The following is a 21,075-nucleotide window of genomic DNA, read 5'->3' on the forward strand; positions in this document are numbered from 1 at the left end:
TCTGACTTAATGTGCCTGAATGCTAGGCATTGGTGGGTTCGGGGCAGGGTGGTGGCATCCAGGGAGGAGCCTGATCCTTTATAACAACGACGGTGTTTCCCTTTCTTGGTTTTAGAAATAACCATCCAGCTGTAGAACATGTCATCCCTGAGAGGTGTAGCAGGGGGTAGAGTTGAGGCTACAGGGAGGTTGACAGGCATTGATATACAAACGTCCAGGGCTTGTCTCCGCTGAGAGCCAGGGCGCTCAGGAGCCTGGCTGGAGTCTGCTGCTACTAGGGTCTTTTTAGGGATCAGCTGCTGAATGTCTAGCTATTTGACTGAAGAGGAAACAGGTTGAGAGAGAGGAGTGAGTGCCTAAGGCCTTTTGGCAGAGGAACCAGCTTGAACCCGGCCCCTGGCTTCCAGCTGTGAATTCTTGCATTTTTCCTTCTGCTCCCTGCCAAGAGGCTGAGGGAGTGTCCTGAGGAGCTCCGAGGAAGGAAAGCTAGGGGCGTTGCAGACGTGTTACCCCATGCTTCTTCTGCAAAGCTAGCTTGGGAATTGGTTTCTAGAAGTCCTCCCTCTGCAGGTTGCTCTGGTCTGGTCTGGCAGCAGCTCTTGGCTCACTGTGTGTGATCTGCGCCCAGGCTTGTGGCTCAGACACTTGTCTGAATGTCCAGGGTTTGATGAGATCTTGGAAAGAGATTCTCTGGCATCTTCTTGTCCGTATGCTTTACTCTTTTTTTAAAAAATATTTGTTTATTATGTATACAATATTTTATCTGTGTGTATGCCTGTAGTCCAGAAGAGGGCACCCGACCTCATTACAGATGGTTGTGAGCCACTATGTGGTTGCTGGGAATTGAACTCAGGACCTTTGGAAGAGCAGTCAATGCTCTTAACCGCTGAGCCATCTCTCCAGCCCCTGCTTTACTCTTTTGATTCAGGGTCTTACCATATGTGTAGCCTAGTCACCAATCACAATCCCTTTGACTCTGTCTCCTGAGTGCTGGGACCAGAGATGTACTACTACACCCAGACATCTCTCACGCTTTAAAAGGGTTTCAAAGCACATTACAAATTGTCCTATGTTGTCTGAGGGGACTTGGTTCCAGGATCCCATCAATATTGATTTTGGTTTTTTTGTTTTTGTTTTTTGTTTTTTGTTTTTTGAAACAGGGTTTCTCTGTAGCTTTGGTGCCCGTCCGGGAACTAGCTCTTGTAGACCAGGCTGGCCTCGAACTCCCAGAGATCCGCCTGCCTCTGCTTCCCAAGTGCTGGGATTAAAGGCGTGCACCACCACCGCCCGGTTTCCCATCAATATTGAAATTCAAGTATCTTACATACAATGACACAATTATATAATACATGAACACAACCCATGTATGTCCTCTCATGTGCTTTAAATCGTCTCTGGATTACGTGTAGCACTGACTACCATGTGTAAGCTATGTAAAGCTGTTATACACTATTGTCTAGGGAATCGCAAGGAAAACAGTCTGTACAAATTCAGCACAAAAGTATTTCCTTCTGTGGTGGGTTGAATCATTTAGGTGAAGACACAGGACAAGGAAATGTCTCTGGCGAGACCCCTCTTTTTTTCTCTTCTTCTTCTCCTTCCATTGGAGATTGCACCGCTCAAGGGGAACGCAGGCTGTGGAGAAGTCAGGAACGGGTGAGTGTGCTGCTGGTGGTCAGGAGATTTGTACTGAGTTTGCCCCAGCAATCTCATCCTCCTGAGAATATTCTCCAGGAAACCAAAACTTGGCTGAGTTCTCTGAAATGTCCTGCACTCATTTTTCACACGGAGAAGCCATGTTCACAGAAACTTCGGGTCTATATCAAAGGCACCTGCCACAGGTGAGTCACAGAGTGTACGCCGCTGGCTCCAGGTGTTTCGGGCCCTCTGTGCAGCTCTTCCTTTTCTGCTCCACGAAGGATGTGCCAGTCCAGGTGTGGCAACTACGCAAGGTGCCCACTGCGGGAGTACAGAGGACTTTTGTGCCAGGAGGGCACCACCCCCAGCAGGCCCCTCCCTGCTCACGGAACAGCCTTTACCTGCAGGCGATTGCCTGCCGCCCAGTTTCTCCTGCCGCTTTGCTGGCTCCTCTTTCAACTGGGCACTCCGAGAGCTGCTTCACGACGGTGCGGTGCAGCGTGCAGCAGCGACAGGGGCCCAGCATTACTGCCGCGCAGCCCCTCTGTCGCGGGTCCCCTCCCTCGGGGCTGATCATTAACTCAAAGGCATTATAAGGAGTGAGCGGCCCCGGGGAGCCAGTGAGCCAGAGGGACTCCTCGCTACCGCCATGGACATTAGCACCTTGAGCCCCGCGGTCACCGCCTCAGATTCACCCATACCGTCCTATGAGCGCATTCGCAATGCGGCTGACATCTCAGTCATTGTCATCTACTTCGTGGTGGTCATGGCTGTCGGACTGTGGGTATGTGCGGGTCCTGGGACATAGACTGAAGAGGCCAGGGCTACTGTGTGGCATGAGCCGGTGCACAGAGATGCCATGTTTTCACTGATCCACGAAAGACCAAAATGGGCTTATAGGTCTAGAGAAGGGAGTGGGAATGTCCCGGAATGCTGGGAAGGAGTTCAGAGCACAGGAGGCTTGTGTGTAGGACCGTAGAGGGTGCCAAGGGAGCCTGTCAGGAAGGCCCAGGGAAGATCCCCATCTGAGGGGGAAGTTGGAGGATCACAGGGACTAGGATAGATTGTAAGGGACAGGAAAGGGACAGCTAGGAGCTGCAGAGAGGGGCGCAGGGCAGGTGGGTACTGTCCTACCTTCAACGAATCCAGTTTCCAATGGGAAAGAAACAATTTAGAGCCAGAACGGTGCAGCCTCTGCGTAGCAGGTGCATGAGGCAGCCTATGGCTGACCAGTGCCCCCTCCTGGGGAAGGGTTAGCTTTGTGTGGTGGGTTTCTAGAGGACCTCTGGGGTTAGCCATGAGGAAGGAATCAGTGAGCAGAGTGGCCTGGTCCCGGGGAGACGGAAGTACATGTGTCTCCTCTTCGGACGCAGGGGACACACCAAACCAGAGAAACTTGTTCTTCAAAGCCTGGAACTTGGAAAGTTCATTTATGATGCTGGCACACCTAACAGCCAGACAGAGCATGCGAGCTTTTCAGCTACCTCTAAAGGTTGAATTTGCTGTGGAGGCCGCTGTGGCAGCAGGTGTCCTGTTGGGCTCTTGAGTTACGAAAGGATGGTGGGCATTAGCCTTTTTATAGACATAGCTGTATCAGGGGAGGATGAAAGGGAGCATAGGCTCTTTTGTTTTGGAATTGTAGAACCACATGTAACAGAAGGACTTCTGGGTGTCACTCCTGGGTCAGCGCGGCTGACTCTTCATCACTACCAGAAGCAGGTGTCTAGAATACTCACCTTTAGTACTTGTTCTCATACAGATGAACTAGATGATGAAGAACGAACTCCCCCTGCCAGCCTCAGTTTATCCTAGCATAAAATGGGCATGTTCTTAGGATTCCCTCCCCCAAATACTGTGATGTGAATCTGAGAGGTCTTTATGATTCTAGAACACTTTTCTTATTATTGACCTTAGGGTCAATAACCTTGCAGGGTGTGTGATCCATGCCCTGGATAATATTTGTCTTTCAAGTAAAATGGGCACAAGTGATAAGCTGGGTAATGCTCTTCACACAAAAGTCACGGAACAGGGAGAACAGGAAAGCCAATTATAATTTTACAAAAGAGAAACTTGAAGTCACAGGCGATTGTGGATTGCCTAAGGTTTTGCAATCCCTGGGACTGTTCCGGGAACTCACATGTCTTGATCCTTGCCTTGACACCAGGCCCTCAAGCATGGTGCTTGCTTTCTGCCTCTCCCCTCCAGTTCAGACTGGTAGATGTTGGAGCCAAGATGCGAGTCCACCATTTGCTAGTTACACCGCCCGCTTTCCAGGCACTGATCATCTCGCTGCTCTTAGCCAGACTCATTTTAGCGCCCCCCCCCCAAGTCCTGCGAGTGTTTACAACTTTTATGGTGTTTGCACTTTTGAAATATCTGTGAACCAGGGTCACTGTCCTGTTAAAATGCTACTTAATGAGCTGTTAGTATTTGTCTATGTTTAATCTTCTCCTATTAGCCAGTGCTTCTGGACCTTGCTCATTTGACACGATGGATGTCTTCCAGTTAACACTCCTCTTTATCCTACTGAGGTGTTAAGGCTTGAATTAGGGATGGGCATTCTGGTCTCTGAATGATTTCTGGGCTGCACAGACGCACCCCAGCCCACTGTGCGCCTCAGCTTAGAAAATCACCTGCAGCTACTGTTCCTTCACCTCCATCACCATCCATGCCCGCATTGCCTATGTGGGCTCTATATTCTTTCAACGTTGTTCTTCATTGATTGTCTTTGGGCCTTGTCCTATTACCTGTTTGATATTTATTTCCCTTTTCTTCACTATCTCTCGTTGTTTCTTTAGGGGATTTTATATCTATTTAAATTGAAACACTGACCTTATTCTTGCTGGGATATGCTACCAACCCAAACCAGAGCTGTTAAAAACTACAGTAAATGTCCCAATCTTGATCCCCAGCCCACTTTTGTATGGCTCATGAACAAGGATAAATGCTACACTTTTAGATGGTCATAAGCATAATAGAATAAGGCAAAATAAAAATAACACATGGCAGAGAACCCATAAAATCTGAAGCACCTACCATCAGACCATGTTCTCTTTTTAAAAATTTATTATTATTAATTTATGACTTTATGTATATAGGTATACTGCCTGCATGCTTGCCCATGAACCACATGTGTACAGTGTTTTATGAGTTCATAAGAGGGTGTCAGGTCACCTGGAATTCAGGTTATATATAATTGTGAGCTGCCATGTGGGTGCTGGGAATTGAACCTGGGTCCTCTAGAAAAAGTCAGTGCTCTTGACCTCTGAGTCATCTCCTCAGCCCTCAAATCAGTTTTATTTTGGCCTAATCAGATGATTGTTTGTCATTAAGACCCTTGCCATTTGAATCAATAGGATCATTGATGAATAGTTGGCATGGCTTTTGAGTTATTAGCATCATTGACTGCTTGGGTTGGAAAGCCACACCTAGATTTTCACCCCGAGGACCCAATACACTAGTTTCTTTCTTTCGTTCCTCCCTCCCTCCCTCCCTCCCTCCCTCCCTCCCTCCCTCCCTCCCTCCCTTCCTCCATCCCTCCCTCCATCCCTCCTTCCCTTCCTTTCTTTCCTTCTTTCTTCTTCTTTTTTGGATATGTGCATGTGTGTGTAATGGCTGGCTGTCTCAGAACTCACTCTGTAGGTCAGGCTGGCCGCAGACTCACAGAGATTCACCGCCTCTGCCTCTGTTGCCGAGCACAAACTACTTCATGGCTTGATGGGGCAGATAACACCCAGCTCATGAGTGATTTGATGGACAACTGTCAAGCATTCAGTTTCCATTAAGGGCCAATAGCAGGCCGAGAGCTGTCTCTCAAAGGGAGAATAGTTGTCTGCAGATAATCACAGTGCCTTTCTTCAAAATCCCAGGGGCTCTTCTGTGATTCTCACATGGGGGCTTACCAAAGGCTCCAAACAGCATCCCTATCTGCCATAGACCCCTCAAGTACCATTGGGTCAAGGACCATGTGGTCCAAGTGTTACAGCAGCCTGCACAGCAGCCTGCACCTGTTGAGCCATCTCCTTGTTCCAGGCTCCACTCAAAGCTCGCGATTTACAAAGCTTGAGTAGATGGGCCAGAGCAACACACCCAAGTGAGGAATGTGCTGTCAACAGGACCTAAATAGTCCTACTAAGCATTGTGCTTCTTTCTTGGTTATGGGTGGGGCCAGGTACAATAACTTAATCTTTCACCTTAGAAAAGGATTATCTCTACATGCCCCATGCCACTGGACTGCCGGAAATTTCATTGAGATAGAGGCCTCTTGAATTTTGATTGGACATTCTCCATCCTCTGATGTACATATGTCTTATCAATACTGGTCCATTCAGCATCATGTGATAATAGAGTGGACCAGTGTGATATTTTATAGAAAAGATGGATGGTATGATCTCCCTGAACTAAGTTATGATTCAGCAGTGCTGAGGGCTGTGCAGATGGTGAAGATCCATTGGGACTGGAGACTAGTGTGAGATTTTGGGAAAGAATGTGACTGTTTTCTGCCCTTGTCCCAAGAATATGCCTAAAGCTAAATTGGATGATAGCGTGTAATTTTCTGTGGAGATTTTAAGCCAGCCTGACATCGACTCTGATTGTTCCGATGTTTGTTGGCCATCACTCTTATACAGGTCTACGTTTTAAAGGAGCAAGCAGGACAAAAAGAAATATACCATGTGCAGTTTAAGTGAAAAGGAGCACCAGGAAATTCAATGCTGGAGCCAAGGCCTGTTCTGAAAGAGATAAGGAGAGGCTAATAAAATATGGATGCTAATAAATTATAATAAGATAAAGAAAAACAAACAATCAGAATAGGACAGAACAACCACCAAGAAAAAGCCAAAGAAAAAGCACACAAAACACACATGAACATAAAAGCACACAGGGATCCCCTAAAAACACAAAACTGGAAGACCCAATACGTAAGCAAAGGACCTGTGGGTAGAAAAATGCCCGACACAACATTGTGGGACAAAAAGCCTCCAAAGATAGCACTGAGCTCATTCTGTGTTGGCATCCACTGCTGGGCATGGCCCTGCTCTTAAGAGTGGTTTGTTTCCCCAGTGAGACTCCCTTGCAGGAAGCTAATGCAAGTGTCTATCAGCTGTAGACAGGTTCTGGGTTGGGGGTGGGGGCGTGTGTCCCCTCCTCCTCCCAGCTCTAGCGCCCATCTGCTGCAGACCTGTGCAGGTCGTGTGCACTGCCTCATGCTTGTGAGTTCCTATGTGTGCCAGCCTTGTGTCTAGAAGGTATCGAGGGCCAACAGAGTCCACTACTGACTCCTGCCAAGGCTCAGGACAGATGCCTCAGCGCAGCAAAGCACTTAGAATCTAATTCTTAGTCTAAGGGGTAACTGAATGAGCTCACACATTCGCTCTTAGAATCATGTGTTTTTATTTTCTCCCTGCACTCTTTTTGTTCTGCAAAGTTTCCAGTTTTTACACACACACACACAAAACAAAGGCAGTTCTCTGTTAATCATAAGGTTACAAACCTAGTGTTTCTCTTGGGGTCATAAGGCAGATGGGAGCTGTCCCAGGAAACTCAGTTCAGGGAGGTGTGGCTAGGAAGACACCCACCGGAGCAGCACTAGGAGGCAGAAAGATTGACTTAATAGGTTCTAAATTGTGAAGGGCATTCGTACAAAACAGCACATTTCTAGGATTAACTAGGGGTTAGTGATAGAAAATGCTAAGGGAAAATGGGTAGGTGCAGCGAGTGGATGGCTTTTCTTTAGGGTTAGCACTGAGGGTCAGCTGGGTTATGCTTTCCCAAGTCAGCTATGGAAGAATTAGGGCACTCAATCTCAAATGAGCTTGCACATCCCTTTATCTCTGAAGGTCCCAAATGTGGCTCTTATGAAAGATTCCTTTCCTGACTGCATGCTCTGCCAAATGGAAGATAGCTGCAGGGAGCTGGCTTCTAATGTATCTCAGGGAAGGAAGCGGAGATTTCGCTGTGGGAGTCAAGGTTTTTAACTGTGTGACTAAATTCTCTCAATGGTCTCACAGAGTGGGGTAAGTCACCCAATCAGCCAAAGAACAAGGCAGGGTTTCCAGTGTCTCTGCTCTTGTGGGGCAGATAGATCCTGTTATGAAACTTGTCCCAGCATATATTCTGTATATCAGAACTACACAGCTAATGAAAGACCATCCTCCTAATCACCCAGACAAGTCCCAGCCTGGGTTCAGGGATTCACATGGCACCTCTTTGGCCAAGAACTCAATTCGATATAACCGGAAACTTCATTTTGTGATGAGGAATATACAGTCGGGTCACCCTGTTATTTGGTGATTTCATTTAGAACCTTCATCTATGTACATAATTCAGGAAGCTTCTATTGCATTAGGTCTCCATATGACCCCTCAAACGGCCCTTAGCTTTAGCTGTCTCTCCCTGTATTCCCTCCATTGCCGCTTCTTCCCTGCAGCTTCCTGTTTGATTCCTTCAGTCCAGTTCCCCTTTCCAGCCTCCATCCATCATTATCTCTTCAATTCCTCCTTCTAGGGAGATACCTCCCTCACCCTTAGTCCCTTCCTCTCAACCTAACTTCTGCAGTTAAACAAACTCTAGCTGCTTGTTCAACAATTTAACAGCTACCATCCCCATATAAACAAATGCATAGCATATTTGTCTTTCTGGGTCTGGGTTACTTCACTCAGGATGATTTTCTTCTAGTTTGTCCATTTACCTGAGAATTTCATGATTTCGTTGGTTTTTTTTTTTTTTTTAATAGTTGAGTAATATTCCACTGGTTAAACTTTTCTTATGCATTCATCTGTTGGTGGATATCTGGGTTGTTTTCAGTTCCCAGCTATTATGATAGAGCAGCAATGAACATAGCTGCGCGAGTGTCTCTGTGGTAGATGCCTCATCCTTTGTATTCATGTCCAAGAGTGGTGTTGGATCTTGAGATAGATCGATTCCTACCTTTGTAATGAACAGCCACCTTGATTTCCATAGTGACTGTCCAAGCTTGCACTCCCACCAGTAATGGATGAGTGTTCCCCTTGCTCCAAATCATCATTAGTATGAGCTGTCACTTGCTTTATTGGTCTTGGACATTCTGATATGTGTAAGATGAAATCTTCAAGTAGTTTCGATTTGCATTTCCCTGATGACTAATGATGTTGAACATTTCTTTAAGTGCTTCTTGGCCATTTGAGTTTCCTCCTCTGAGAATTCTCCGTTTAGGTCTGCGCCACATTTTTAATGGTTTTTGTTTTGTTTTCTTGATTCTTAGTGTTTTTAGTTCTTTATATATTTTGAATATTAGCCCTATAAAGGATGTGTACTTGCTAAAATTCTTTTCCCATTCCATAGCCTGTCTCTTCTTTAGAGAGATGGTGTCCTTTGCCATACAGAAGTTTTTGTGTTTCCTGAGCTCCCATTTATTAATTGCTTCTCTCAGTGCCTGTCTATCAGTGTTCTGTTCAGACAGCCGTCTCCTGTACCAATGAGTTCAGTGACTGTCCTTCGCTTTCTCTTCTACATGATTCAGTGCATCTGACCTCATGTTGAGGTCTGGAATGAGTTTTGTACAAGATGACAGGGACGGCTCTCTCTGCATCTCCTGCATGCAGCTGTCTATTCTGAACAGCGCCATCTGTTGAAGATGCTGCCTTTTTCCAGTGTGATTTTCTGGCTTCTTTATCAAAAGCCAGGTGTCCATAGTGTGGTTTTTATTACTATTGATCTGTGGTACAATTTTAGATGAGGGATGGTGACAGTTCTCCAGTAACCATTAATAAAAATCATTAAGAGTTGCTTTAATTATCCTGAGTTTTTGTGTTTTCACATGAAGCTGAAAATTGTTCTTTCAAGTTCTCATTTGACCGAGTTGTTGTCCCACCTGGTCCCTGCAGTTAAGTCCAAAGAAATCACACAGAAGCCTACATTAATCATAAACTGAATGGCCCATTAGCTCAGGCTTCTTATTAACTCTTATAACTTATATTAGTCCATAAATCTTGTCTGTGTTAGCCGTGTGGTTTGGTACCTTTTTTGGCAAGACAGTCACATTTTGCTTGCTCTATGTCTGTTTTCCTCTCTGTCTGGGTGAGGACTGCATACTGCAACTTTCCTCTTCCCAGAATTCTCATCGCCCTGCCTCTACTTCCTGTCTGGTTGCCCCACCTACACTTCCTGCCTGGCTACTGGCCAATCAGCATTTATTTGAAATACAAGGGACAGAATACAGACCATTGTCCCACAGTATTCTGTGAAGAATTGTGCTGGAATTTTAATGGGGATTGCATTAAATCTGTGATTGTTTTTGGTTTGATGGCCATTTTCCCTGTTTTATTCCTAATGATTTGCCAGAATGAGAGATCCTTACATCTTTTGATATCATCTTCAATTTCTCTCTTCAATGTCTTAACATTTTTATCATAAAAGTCTTTCACTTGCTTGGTTTGAGTTACTCCAAGGTATTTTATATTATTTGAAGCTATTGTGAAAGGTATTATTTCCTTGATTTCCTTCTCAGTTCTTTTGTCATTCATATATAGGAGGGCTACTGACTTTTTTTTTATAAGTTTATTTATTTATTATGTATACAGTATTCTCAGTGCTCTGCCTGCAGACCAGAAGAGGGTGTCAGATCTCATTACAGATGGTTGTGAGCCACCATGCGGTTGCTGGGAATTGAACTCTGGACCTTTGGAAGAGCAGGCAGTGTTCTTAACCACTGAGCCATCTCTCCAGCCCAGGCTACTGACTTTTGTATGTTAATTTTGTATTCTGCTACTTTGCTGAAGGTGTATTTCAGCTGTCAGAGTTTCCTGGTGGAATTTTTAGGGTAACTTATATATATTATCACATCATCCACAATTCAAGATCCTTTGGCCCCCTTGCTCTCCTTTAGTTTTCCAAACTAAGACCTCTAGTATTATGTTAAGTATTTGTGGAAAGAGTGTACAACCTTGTCTTGTTCCTGACTTTAGTGAAATTGCTTTGAGTTTCTCTCCATTTGAGTTGATGCTGGCTATGAACTTGCTGTAAACTGCCTTTATTTATGTAGCGTGTGTCCCTTGTATCCTTAGTCTCTTTAGCGCGTTTATCATGAAGAGGTGTTGGATTTTGTCAAAGTCCTTTCACATATCAAATGAAATGATCATGTCGCTTTTGTCTTCAGTCTCTTTATATTGTGGGTTACATTTGTAGATTTACATATGTTGAAGCATCCCTGCATGTCTGGGACGAAGCCTATTTGATCATGGTGGATGATCTTTCTGATGTATTCCTGGATTTAGTTTACAAGTATTTTATTGAGAATTTTTGCACCTATGTTCATGAGGGAGTTAGTTTCTAATTCTCTTTCTTTGTTGGGTCTTTATGTGGTTTGGGTATCAGGGAAACTGTGTCCTCATAAAATGATTTGGTCAATATTCCTTCTGTTTCTGTTTTGTGGAATTATTCTTTGAGGAGTACTGACATCAACTCTTCTTTGAAAGTCTGGTAAACTTCTGCACTAACACCATTTGTCCCTGGGCTTTTATTTGGTGGGAGACTTTTAATGGTTGCTTCCATTTCACTAGGGGCTATAGGTATGCTTAAAATTTTTATCTGATCTTGATTTAACCTTGTAAATGGTATATATCAAGAAAATATCCATTTCTTTTAGATTTTCTAATTTTGTAGAGCACATGTTTTTAAAGTGTGTCCTCATAATCTCTGGATTTCCTTGATGTCTATTGTTATATTGCTCTTTTTGCCTCTAATTTTGTGAATTTGGATTTTCTCTCTCCACCTCTTAGTTTGACTTTGAGTTTGTCAATTATATTGATTTTCTTAAAAATCAACTCCTGATTTTTTGGATTCTTTATATTTTTTCTGTTTTATTGATTTCAACCCTGAGTGATTATTTTTGCCTTCTAATTATTTTGGGTGTGATTTCTTCTGTTTGTTCTAGGGTTTTCAGGTGTGCTGTTAAGTTATTCATTATGCGATTTCTTCAATTTTTTGATGTAGTTACTTAGTGCTGTGAGCTTGGACCTGTCTTCATTCATTCTCATAAGTTTGGCCATGTTGTGTTTTCATTTTTGTTCAATTCTAGAAAGTCTTTACTTTCTTTCCTAATTTCTGTCTTCGTGCATTTTTCATTCACGAGTGAGTCCTTCAGTCTCCATGAGTTTGAAAACTTTCTGTTGTCTCTGTTGTTGATAGCCAGCTGTGATCTGTGCTGTTGTCTCTGTTGTTGATAGCCAGCTGTGATCTGTGCTGTTGTCTCTGTTGTTGATAGCCAGCTGTAATCTGTGCTGTTGTCTCTGTTGTTGATAGCCAGCTGTAATCTGTGCTGTTGTCTCTGTTGTTGATAGCCAGCTGTGATCTGTGCTGTTGTCTCTGTTGTTGATAGCCAGCTGTAATCTGTGCTGTTGTCTCTATTGTTGATAGCCTGCTCTAATCTGTGCTGGTCAGACAGGATGCAGGGAGCCATTTCAGTTTTCTTGTATCTTTTGTGTCTTCCTTTGTGTCCAAGCACGTGGTCAGTTTTGGAGAAAGTTCCCTGAGCTGCTGAGAAGAAAGTATGTTCTTTTGTGTTTGGGTAAAATGTTGTGCACATATCTGCTAGGTTAATTTGTTTTATGATGTCAGTTAGATCCAGCATCTCTGTTTAGCTTTTGTCCAGATGACCTTTCTATTGGCAAGAATAGGATATTGACATTCCCACTGTCAGTGCGTAGGGTCAATATGTGATTTAAGTTGAAGTAGTGTTTCTTTTATGAACTTGGCTACCCTTGTTTTTAATGCAAAGATGTTAAGAAATGTAATGTCCTGGTGGATTTTTCCTTTGATGAGTATGTAGTGATGATCTCTATCTCTTTTGATTAGTTTCGGTTTAAAGTCTATTTTGTCAGGTATTAAAATGGCTATACCAACTTGTTTCTTGGCCCATTTGCTTGGAGTGTTTCTTTCCATCCTTTTACTCTGAGTTGATGTCTATCCTTGATGTTATGGTGTATTCTTTGATGCAGTGCAGCGGAAGGAAAGATCCTGGTTTTGCATCCATTCTGTTAGTCTGTGTCCTTTTCATGGGGAATCGAAATCATTGATGTCGAGAGTTATCTGTGAGTAGCAGGGTGGGGTTGCTGAGCTGCAGTGGTCCTGGTTGCTATTGATTGTGTTTTGACACTAGTGAGTAGACATCTGGATTTGGGATGATTGTAATTCTAGGTGCCGATATCTGATCTTGTCATTGTTGGCACATGTTCTGTTCCTTGGTTTCTAACTTCAGAATTGGCTCCAGAGTGATTGTTCCCAGTTGATTTCTAGAGCCTAAATTTTTAGTATTTATTTCTAGTTCAGTGGCAGCTGCCTTCTCTGCTCCTTGGGTCTGTTTGCCACCTTACTATGAAAGACCCCCGGTAGGGACCTTTCCTCAGGTGGAGACCCCGGACCCACAGACCAGGCCGAGACCACGAGTCGGATGCAAACTGCAAGAGGTTTATTAGGTAGACACAGGTACCTGCGGGCGGCAAAGTCTTTCGGAGGACTTGCGCGCCTGTAGACTGGGAGGAGGACTTTTTATAGGAAAGAGGGCAGCAAAAAGCAATTTACAGAAGCAGAAGCGTGGTTATCAGAATGAGGCGGGGGGGGGGGCATGAATGGTTTTCCTCTCCCAGCATGGATGTCTGGCAGCAGACATCCTGCTCTTATCTTATAGGTATCCTACTTTGAAGTCATCCTGCTTTGTAGATGTCCTATCTTATAGATATCCTGTTTTCCTCTCACGAGAGCAGGCTAGCTGCTGATCCTGAGAATCTTTCAAGCAAACAGGACGTTCTCCCGGGGAGCCTGCTAGCTGCGGGTTCTGAGGAGGGGGTCTGTAGGGTCTTTCATTCCCCCCTTTTCTTTTATCACAGAGTTAAATCTTTTACTCTAAGCAGTTATGGAACCTCGGTTTCTTGTTGTTGTACCATATGATACTGATGGGTCAGCACTAGGGCCTGAATAACTGACAGCCTGTCTTTCATAAACTGGACCAAGCGGTTTAAGATGCAGGGCCCAAACAGGAGTATCAGAAGGAGGACAATCAATCAAGGGACCCATCAGAGGAGACAATAGAGTCGTAAACCAGGGAGACTTATTAAACCACCCTTCGAACCATCCCTGTTGTGATTCGAGCAGCTTTTGTGTCTGTCTTTACCTCTCTCTAAGCTTTGTCGTAGTGTGGTTCGCATAGAAACAACATTCCTCTTCGAGTGCTGCGCATAACCCTCCCTCTTGTAAAAACAACATGTCTAGCCCCCTCCTGTTTTGTAGGGCTACCTCTGAGAGGGGGGGTTAATGACTCTTCAAGTGCGCTAACCGATTCTTCCAGTGCCTTGATATCAGTATGCATGGCTGCCTGAAGTTGTCTAAATTGGCTGGTCTCCATAATCTAAGACTAAGGGGTTGCATCTACCTCCTGGGGTGGCGTCCTGGACATTGGTAGCGGTAGCGATATCATAGCAAGGGCCACAAGCTTTTCCCCCCGCAAGTCCAGGGTCCCCTTCCCGAGTACCCAGGCGTGGTTCCTCGTCTGAGCGTGATTAGATCCCAGATGGAGGAGGGTTTCCAGTAAGCCTCCCCCGTCGTTTCACAACCCCATTGGGCACAGTAACCGTCCCCCGGCCCTCCATGTCCCTTTTGTGTGTTTTGTCCTGGACAAACATAGAAGTCTTTGTTCCTGGTCCCATGTCGTCCCCCTCCACCCCCCGGGTGATGGCAGTCATATCCCGGGAATGTCGCCATCCCCAGTCTTAGTAGGGCCCATATAATGATCCAAGGGCCCCACGGGTAAGCCTTATCTTTAAGGGGTTTTGAGTGCGTTGGGCTCTCCATGCTGGGGTTGCGGCGGGCTCCATTTTGTCAGCTGTATGGGCGGCCTTAACGTGTGAGGCGTGGATCCAGGCTGTGATGCCGTCAACCTTTAGTGCCATTGGGGGTCAGAAGGACAGTGTAAGGGCCTTTCCACCGAGGTTCCAAGTTTTAGGTCTGGTGTCTGCGGACACAAACAGTATCTCCTATCTGGAAGGGATGCGGTTCCACCGGCTGGTTCAGTTGGTCTCGGTAAGCAGCGGCGAGTGGCCTCCAAACCTCTCTCTGCACAATCTGTAGACACCTGTAAATGAGCCTCCAGAGAAGGACTGTTAGCAAAATCGGCAATGTTTGAATTAAAGAAATTTATAAATGGGGAGGAGCCCCATATAGGATTTCAAAAGGAGTCAGTCCATGAGGCCCCAGGGTGTTGTGGGCCCTGTACAGGGCCAGTGGTAAGAGGAGCACCCAGTCTCTAGTGCCAGTTGCAAGCGTTAATTTGGATAAGGTCTCCTTAATTGTTCTATTCATGCATTCTACCTGTCCTGAACTTTGGGGTCTATACGCACAATGTAATTTCCATTCGACCCCTAGGAGTTTGGCCACCTACTGACTTACCTGGGAGACGAAGGCGGGCCCATTATCGGTGCCAAGACTTGAGGCATTCCGTACCTGGGAAATATTTCTTCCAAGAGCTTTTTGGTCACCACCTTTGAGGTTTCGTTTTTGGTGGGAAAGGCTTCTATCCATCCTGAAAAAGTGTCTATGAACACCAGGAGGAATCTGTACCCCTAGAGACCTGGCTTAACCTCTGTAAAGTCGATCTCCCAATGTACTCCGGGACAATGTCTCCGTGCCCGAACTCCTGGACCAAGCTTGGTTCTGCCTGCATTTACCTGAGCGCAGGCTTGGCATTCATCAGTCACTTTTTGCAGGGCTCCGTCCCTGTTCAGGAGGTATTGGCCTGACTTCTGTCTGTCCAACAAGGTTTTCATCTTCTTTGGCCCCAAATGAGTCAATTTATGCAAGTAGTCTATTATTTTATAAGTATGTTTTGTTGGCATACCAATCTTTTCCTTGAAAACCCAATGTTGCTTTTCGGGGTCATATGTGGCCCCCATTTTCTTTAGGAGATCAATGTCCTCTTTACTATAGGGTAGCGAACTGGAGGCTTGGGCCTCTTCCGGGTTCGTCAAGGGGAGAGCTTGGGAGGTCTTGGTTGATTTTATAGCAATCTCTCAAGCAGCGTTATCTGCCAGCCTATTTCCCTTTTCCTCAGGGCTATGGCCTTTTTGATGCCCAGGGCAGTGCATAATACTTAATTTTGGGGGCAAAAATAAGGCTTTCAGGAGTGCCAGTATCTCAAGTTTGTTTTTAATTTCCTTTCCTTCTGAGGTCAGCAGCCCTCGTCTTCAATAAATTTCCCCATGTATGTGAGCCGTGGCGAATGCATATCGGCTATCCGTATAAACATTCAGTCTCTTACCTTCTGCCATCCGGAGTGCCTAGGTCAGAGCGATGAGTTCAGCCCTCTGGGCGGAGGTGCCTGCTGGTAAGGCTTCTGCCCAAACTACCTCAGTCTCTGTTGTCATTGCTGCCCCCGCCTTTCGTTTCCCATTTGCCAGGAAACTGCTGCCATCCGTATACCAAGTATAGTCAGCATCTCGGAGGGGTTGATTCGTCAGGTCCGGTCTGGTCCCGTGTGTTTCTGCGAGGATCTGGAGGCAGTCGTGGTGTTCCGGGTCCTCAGGCAGGGGGAGCAAGGTCGCGGGATTAAGAGCGACCACAGGTCCGAATTGCACCCGGTCCGCATTCAGGAGCAGGGCTTGGTAGTAAGTCATGCTGGCATTGGAGAGCCAGCAGTCTGGAGGCTGCTTGACCAAGGCTTCCACCGCATGGGGTGCCAGGATAGTCAGTGGCTGGCCCAGGGTTAGTTTACCCGCGTCTTTAGTGAGGACTGCAATAGCTGCTACCATTCGCAGACAGGGCGGCCACCCTGAAGAAACTGGGTTGAGTTTCTTTGAGAGATAAGCTACAGGACGCCTCCAAGGGCCCAGTTTTTGAGTTAGGACCCCTTTGACGTAACCCTGTCTCTCATCCACGAACAAGTCAAAGGGTTTGGTGATGTCAGGGAGGCCTAAAGCAGGGGAGGCTGGTAAGGCTTTCTTAATGTTTTTGAAAGCCCTCTGCTGTTCCTCTCCCCAATCAAACATTGTCCCTTGTTTAGTTAGAGGATACAAGGGTGCAGCCATCTTGGCAAACCCTGGGATCCAGAGGCGGCAGAATCCCGCTGTTCCCAGAAACTCTCGCAGCTGGCGGGGGTTCCGGGGGGCAGGGATGTTAGTGATAGTCTGTTTGCTCACCTCGGTCAGCCATCTCTGTCCATCTTTTAATTGATAACCTAGGTAAATGACTTGCTTCTGGCACATCTGAGCCTTCCTGGCTGATACCCGATATCCTAATTGTCCCAATGTCTGTAGGAGGGACTTTGTGCCCTCCTGACATTCTTTCTCTGAAGCGGCGCCAGAAGGAGGTCATCAACGTATTGGAGCAATGTCAGGGTGGGGTACTGGACCCGAAAGTCGCCAGGTCCCGGTGCAGAGCCTCATCAAAGAGGGTCGGGCTGTTCTTGAATCCCTGGGGGAGCCTAGTCCAGGTCAATTGACCCGAAAGACCAAGATCTGGGTCCTTCCATTCAAAGGCAAAAAGGGGCTGGCTCTCCGGATGCAGCCGCAAGCAGAAGAAGGCATCCTTTAAGTCTAATATGGTATACCAAACGTGGGATGGTGGCAGAGTGCTCAATAAGTTATAGGGGTTGGGGACCATGGGGTGCATGTCCTTCACCCTTTTGTTGACCTCCCTCAAATCCTGCACTGGCCGGTAGTCCCCAGTCCCTGGTTTCTTTACTGGTAAAAGGGGGGGTATTCCATGGTGACCGGCAGGGGATGAGAATGCCCTGGTCCAAGAGCCTCTTTTTTTGCAATAAGCACATTGGTCCCTGTCCATTTTGGCCCCCTTCCTTTCTCCCAGCCTACCTCCCTCTCTTTCTTGTCCTTGAACTACAGTGGCCAGCAGCCTGCTTAATTCTTTATTCTGTTTCATGTCTCTTTCCTCATTTATTGGTTGCTCCTCTGAATATACTTGTAAATTCTCCTTTCCTTCTCTCTTTCTTTGCCTCTTCAGCAGATCCTGTATTGTATACCCCTGCAGACCTTCCAGCCTCTGTAATTTACTTCTGATATCCGGACTGGACTGCCAAATAAAGGATATTGAAACACTAATGGCCTGCCCCGGTTCCCTGGGTCATAGGGAGTATACATTCTGTATGCTTCCTTAAACCTCTCTAAAAAGGCAGAGGGAGTTTTCTCATTCCCTTGTATCACTTGCTTTACCTGAGCCACATTAGTGGGGCGGCATGCTGCCCCTCGGAGACCCGCTATAAGCAGCTGGCGATAGAGGCGTAGGTGTCCCTTACCTGCAGCTGTGGTGAAGTCCCAATCAGGTCGCGTCAGAGGGAAGGCCTCGTCAATTTCGTCAGGCAAAAGGGTTGGGTGACCGTTGTCGCCTGGAACGTTTCTCCGAGCCTCCAAAAAGACTCTTTGCTCTTCCTCTGAGGTCAGCAGGGCTTGCAAGAGTTGCTGGCAATCATCCCAGGTGGGCTGGTGGGTGACTAAAATAGACTCGATTAGATTAGTCAGCGCCACTGGGTTTTTGGAAAAGGAAGGGTTATGCTGTTTCCAGTTATAGAGATCAGAAGCTGAGAATGGCCAGTACTGTTGCTGCCCATTCGGACCCTCTCGGAGGGGAAGGGCGTGGGAGGTGGAATCAGGCGGCGGCTCGCGTCTGTCCCTCTGTTGGCCAGCCATAGGTGAGAGGGCCGGGGATTCTTGTGGGGGCCCCTCGGCCATCGCCGCTTCAGGTCCCTCTGGGCTATCTGATCCTGCATATGGAGGAGGCTCAACATTTTACAGGGTGTGTCAAACTTTTCCAACTTCTATAAGCAGTTACAAATATCATCAGGTCAATTCCAGTAAGAGTACAATGACAGACATTGTTGTTACTAAATACCATCAGTTCCAGTCTCTGAGAAACAGTTAAAACCCCAATTTTCCCCCCTTCTTAAGTGAAGAGGGGTTGTTAACGATTGTCCCATGGTACCAGATTTAGACTCGAGCACAAACAGATATACAAAAACAAAGAACATATTTAAACACAAAAATCCAACAATCAGACACAAACAATATGGACGCTCAGCACGGCTTTGGCGCAAAACCGAAAGCAAAACTTCAGACGGAGACTGTGAAAAATCAGGCTCCGGCCACCTTTGGAATGTGGCCCGTCAGATGAGCACCGAAAAGTCTCCAGATTCAGACCCAAGTCAGCAAAGCAAGACTTTGGGATACAGATTGAGCTCCGGAAAAAGCTGCCACCTAATTCAGGGCTCCAGACACCCTTGGAACGTCTTCCAGGGCTGCGGGGTGGAAGTCCGAGCTCGTCAGCTCCTTCCTGGGCCCGCCAGATACAGAGCACCCAGATCTGAGTGTACAGAGTTAACAAAGCACAGAAACGACGCAGACACAGACTAACAAATCGGTGCTGGCCAGCTTACCTCCCGATGGTGGGTCGGTGGTCCCTGGGTGGGGGCCTTCAATTCCCGGCCAATGCACCAAATGAAAGACCCCCGGTAGGGACCTTTCCTCAGGTGGAGACCCCGGACCCACAGACCAGGCCGAGACCACGAGTCGGATGCAAACTGCAAGAGGTTTATTAGGTAGACACAGGTACCTGCGGGCAGCAAAGTCTTTCGGAGGACTTGCGCGCCTGTAGACTGGGAGGAGGACTTTTTATAGGAAAGAGGGCAGCAAAAAGCAATTTACAGAAGCAGAAGCGTGGTTATCAGAATGAGGCGGGGGGGGGGGGCATGAATGGTTTTCCTCTCCCAGCATGGATGTCTGGCAGCAGACATCCTGCTCTTATCTTATAGGTATCCTACTTTGAAGTCATCCTGCTTTGTAGATGTCCTATCTTATAGATATCCTGTTTTCCTCTCACGAGAGCAGGCTAGCTGCTGATCCTGAGAATCTTTCAAGCAAACAGGACGTTCTCCCAGGGAGCCTGCTAGCTGCGGGTTCTGAGGAGGGGGTCTGTAGGGTCTTTCAACTATTCCCAGGAAGAGCACCACCGAGTCTTCAGAGTATGGCTGTGGGAGGAAGGACACTGCCAGGAGTCTGGAAAGACTTGAGTGCTCTCGTTGCTACTTCCTGACACACAGAGGTGCTCAATACATCTTTGCTGATTGACTGGATGCATAAAGGCCATACTTCCCAAAGGTTTCCACCCCCTCTCCCCACATTGTACAGTCTGCTCACCTATAAGGGTGCACCTGTTGCAGACACGTTTGCTGCAGGAATGACGTCAGAGGTTAGTTCCTTTGGACCACTATCAGTCATTAACAGTGTCTGGAAAGGAGGCAGTGACAGAGAAAGTGGGGGAGGGGAAGAGACCTAGAAGCCAGGCCAACGGCACTGAGCCAAAGGCTGCGCTGGGAATGACTGCAGACGGAGAGGTGCCAATTTCAAAGGAGCTGAGAGAGTCTGCTCCTCATGTTTTGGAGACATAGGCTATTAGTCAGCTCCCAAACCTTCAGTGGTTCCCCATTTCTGTGAAAAAAGACTGCGCTTTTTGGCCTGACATTTGAGAGCCGTGATTCTGTCTCACTTTTCACCTGTCCATATTCGCTGGTCTCAGCCAGGCTCAGCAGCCAGCATTGTTTGCCAATGCCTTCCCCACAGACTGTGAGCCGCTCTACCTCAACCCTAAGCTGCCTCTCCCCATCTCCTCCCTGCTCCCCCTCCTCAGATGAACAAAACCCCACCTTTCCTTCAAGACTTGGGGAAGCACTGTCTCTGTGTGAAGTATTTCTTGCCGTCAGGACTTTCTTCTGCCCTCTCGACTCAGTCACAATATATTGCAAACTAACGACCCTAGTGAGCACCCGTGTTCATTCAGAGAGAAAAGAGTTGAGCTGAGCTTGAACATCTTGTCTTTTAAGTAAGACTAAGTGTTAACACTTTAGGTTCTTATGACATTTAAATTTTTTTCTTAACAGCTTTATTTATATATAATTTACATACCCGTTAGTACTATTTAAAGGTAGGATATTTCATTACTCCGTGGTGTGCATGTAAAAAAGATACAAAAACATCCCATTCCCCTTGTTTAACATACGAACAAAACAAGGGAACAGGTCCAGAAGGGGTGACTTGCTCAAAGTCACATGGTAGGCTACCTGCAGAGCTAGTTCTAAGGCTTCAGTTTCCCTGTCCGTCAAACAGGAGCCAGCATCTATGAGCTCCCTCGTGTGAATGCGCCGAGGCTGTGGCGGGAAGGAGGCGGGCAGACAAGGCGTGAAAAGTGCTTCTGAGAGTGGAATGCACACAAGGACGCGCCTGTGGGAAGGGGCACGTCCTTCCATTGGCACAATCGCTCTTCTACTTTCCTGTTAAAGGTTTGACCTTCTCTCCCTCAGGCAATGTTCTCCACTAACCGGGGGACGGTTGGAGGCTTCTTCCTGGCAGGCCGAAGTATGGTATGGTGGCCGGTAAGTTTCTCTGAAAAAAATTTTTCTTTTTTTTAATC

General features: G+C 46.6%; 1 protein-coding gene across 1 annotated transcript in view; it reads left to right on the forward strand.

Moving 5' to 3' along the window:
• The first annotated feature begins 2,086 nt into the window (after nt 1–2,086).
• The window catches only part of Slc5a1 (solute carrier family 5 member 1), a 74,452-nt gene continuing 55,463 nt past the window's right edge, over nt 2,087–21,075 (forward strand). Inside the window, exons 1-2 of the mRNA XM_057771199.1 lie at nt 2,087–2,422; nt 20,966–21,037. Coding sequence (XP_057627182.1) covers nt 2,288–2,422; nt 20,966–21,037 — 207 coding nt within the window. The 5' untranslated portion in view covers nt 2,087–2,287. The remainder of the gene's footprint in view (nt 2,423–20,965; nt 21,038–21,075) is intronic.

The sequence above is a fragment of the Chionomys nivalis genome, chromosome 6, assembly GCF_950005125.1.
Source record: "Chionomys nivalis chromosome 6, mChiNiv1.1, whole genome shotgun sequence".
NCBI lineage: Eukaryota > Metazoa > Chordata > Mammalia > Rodentia > Cricetidae > Chionomys > Chionomys nivalis.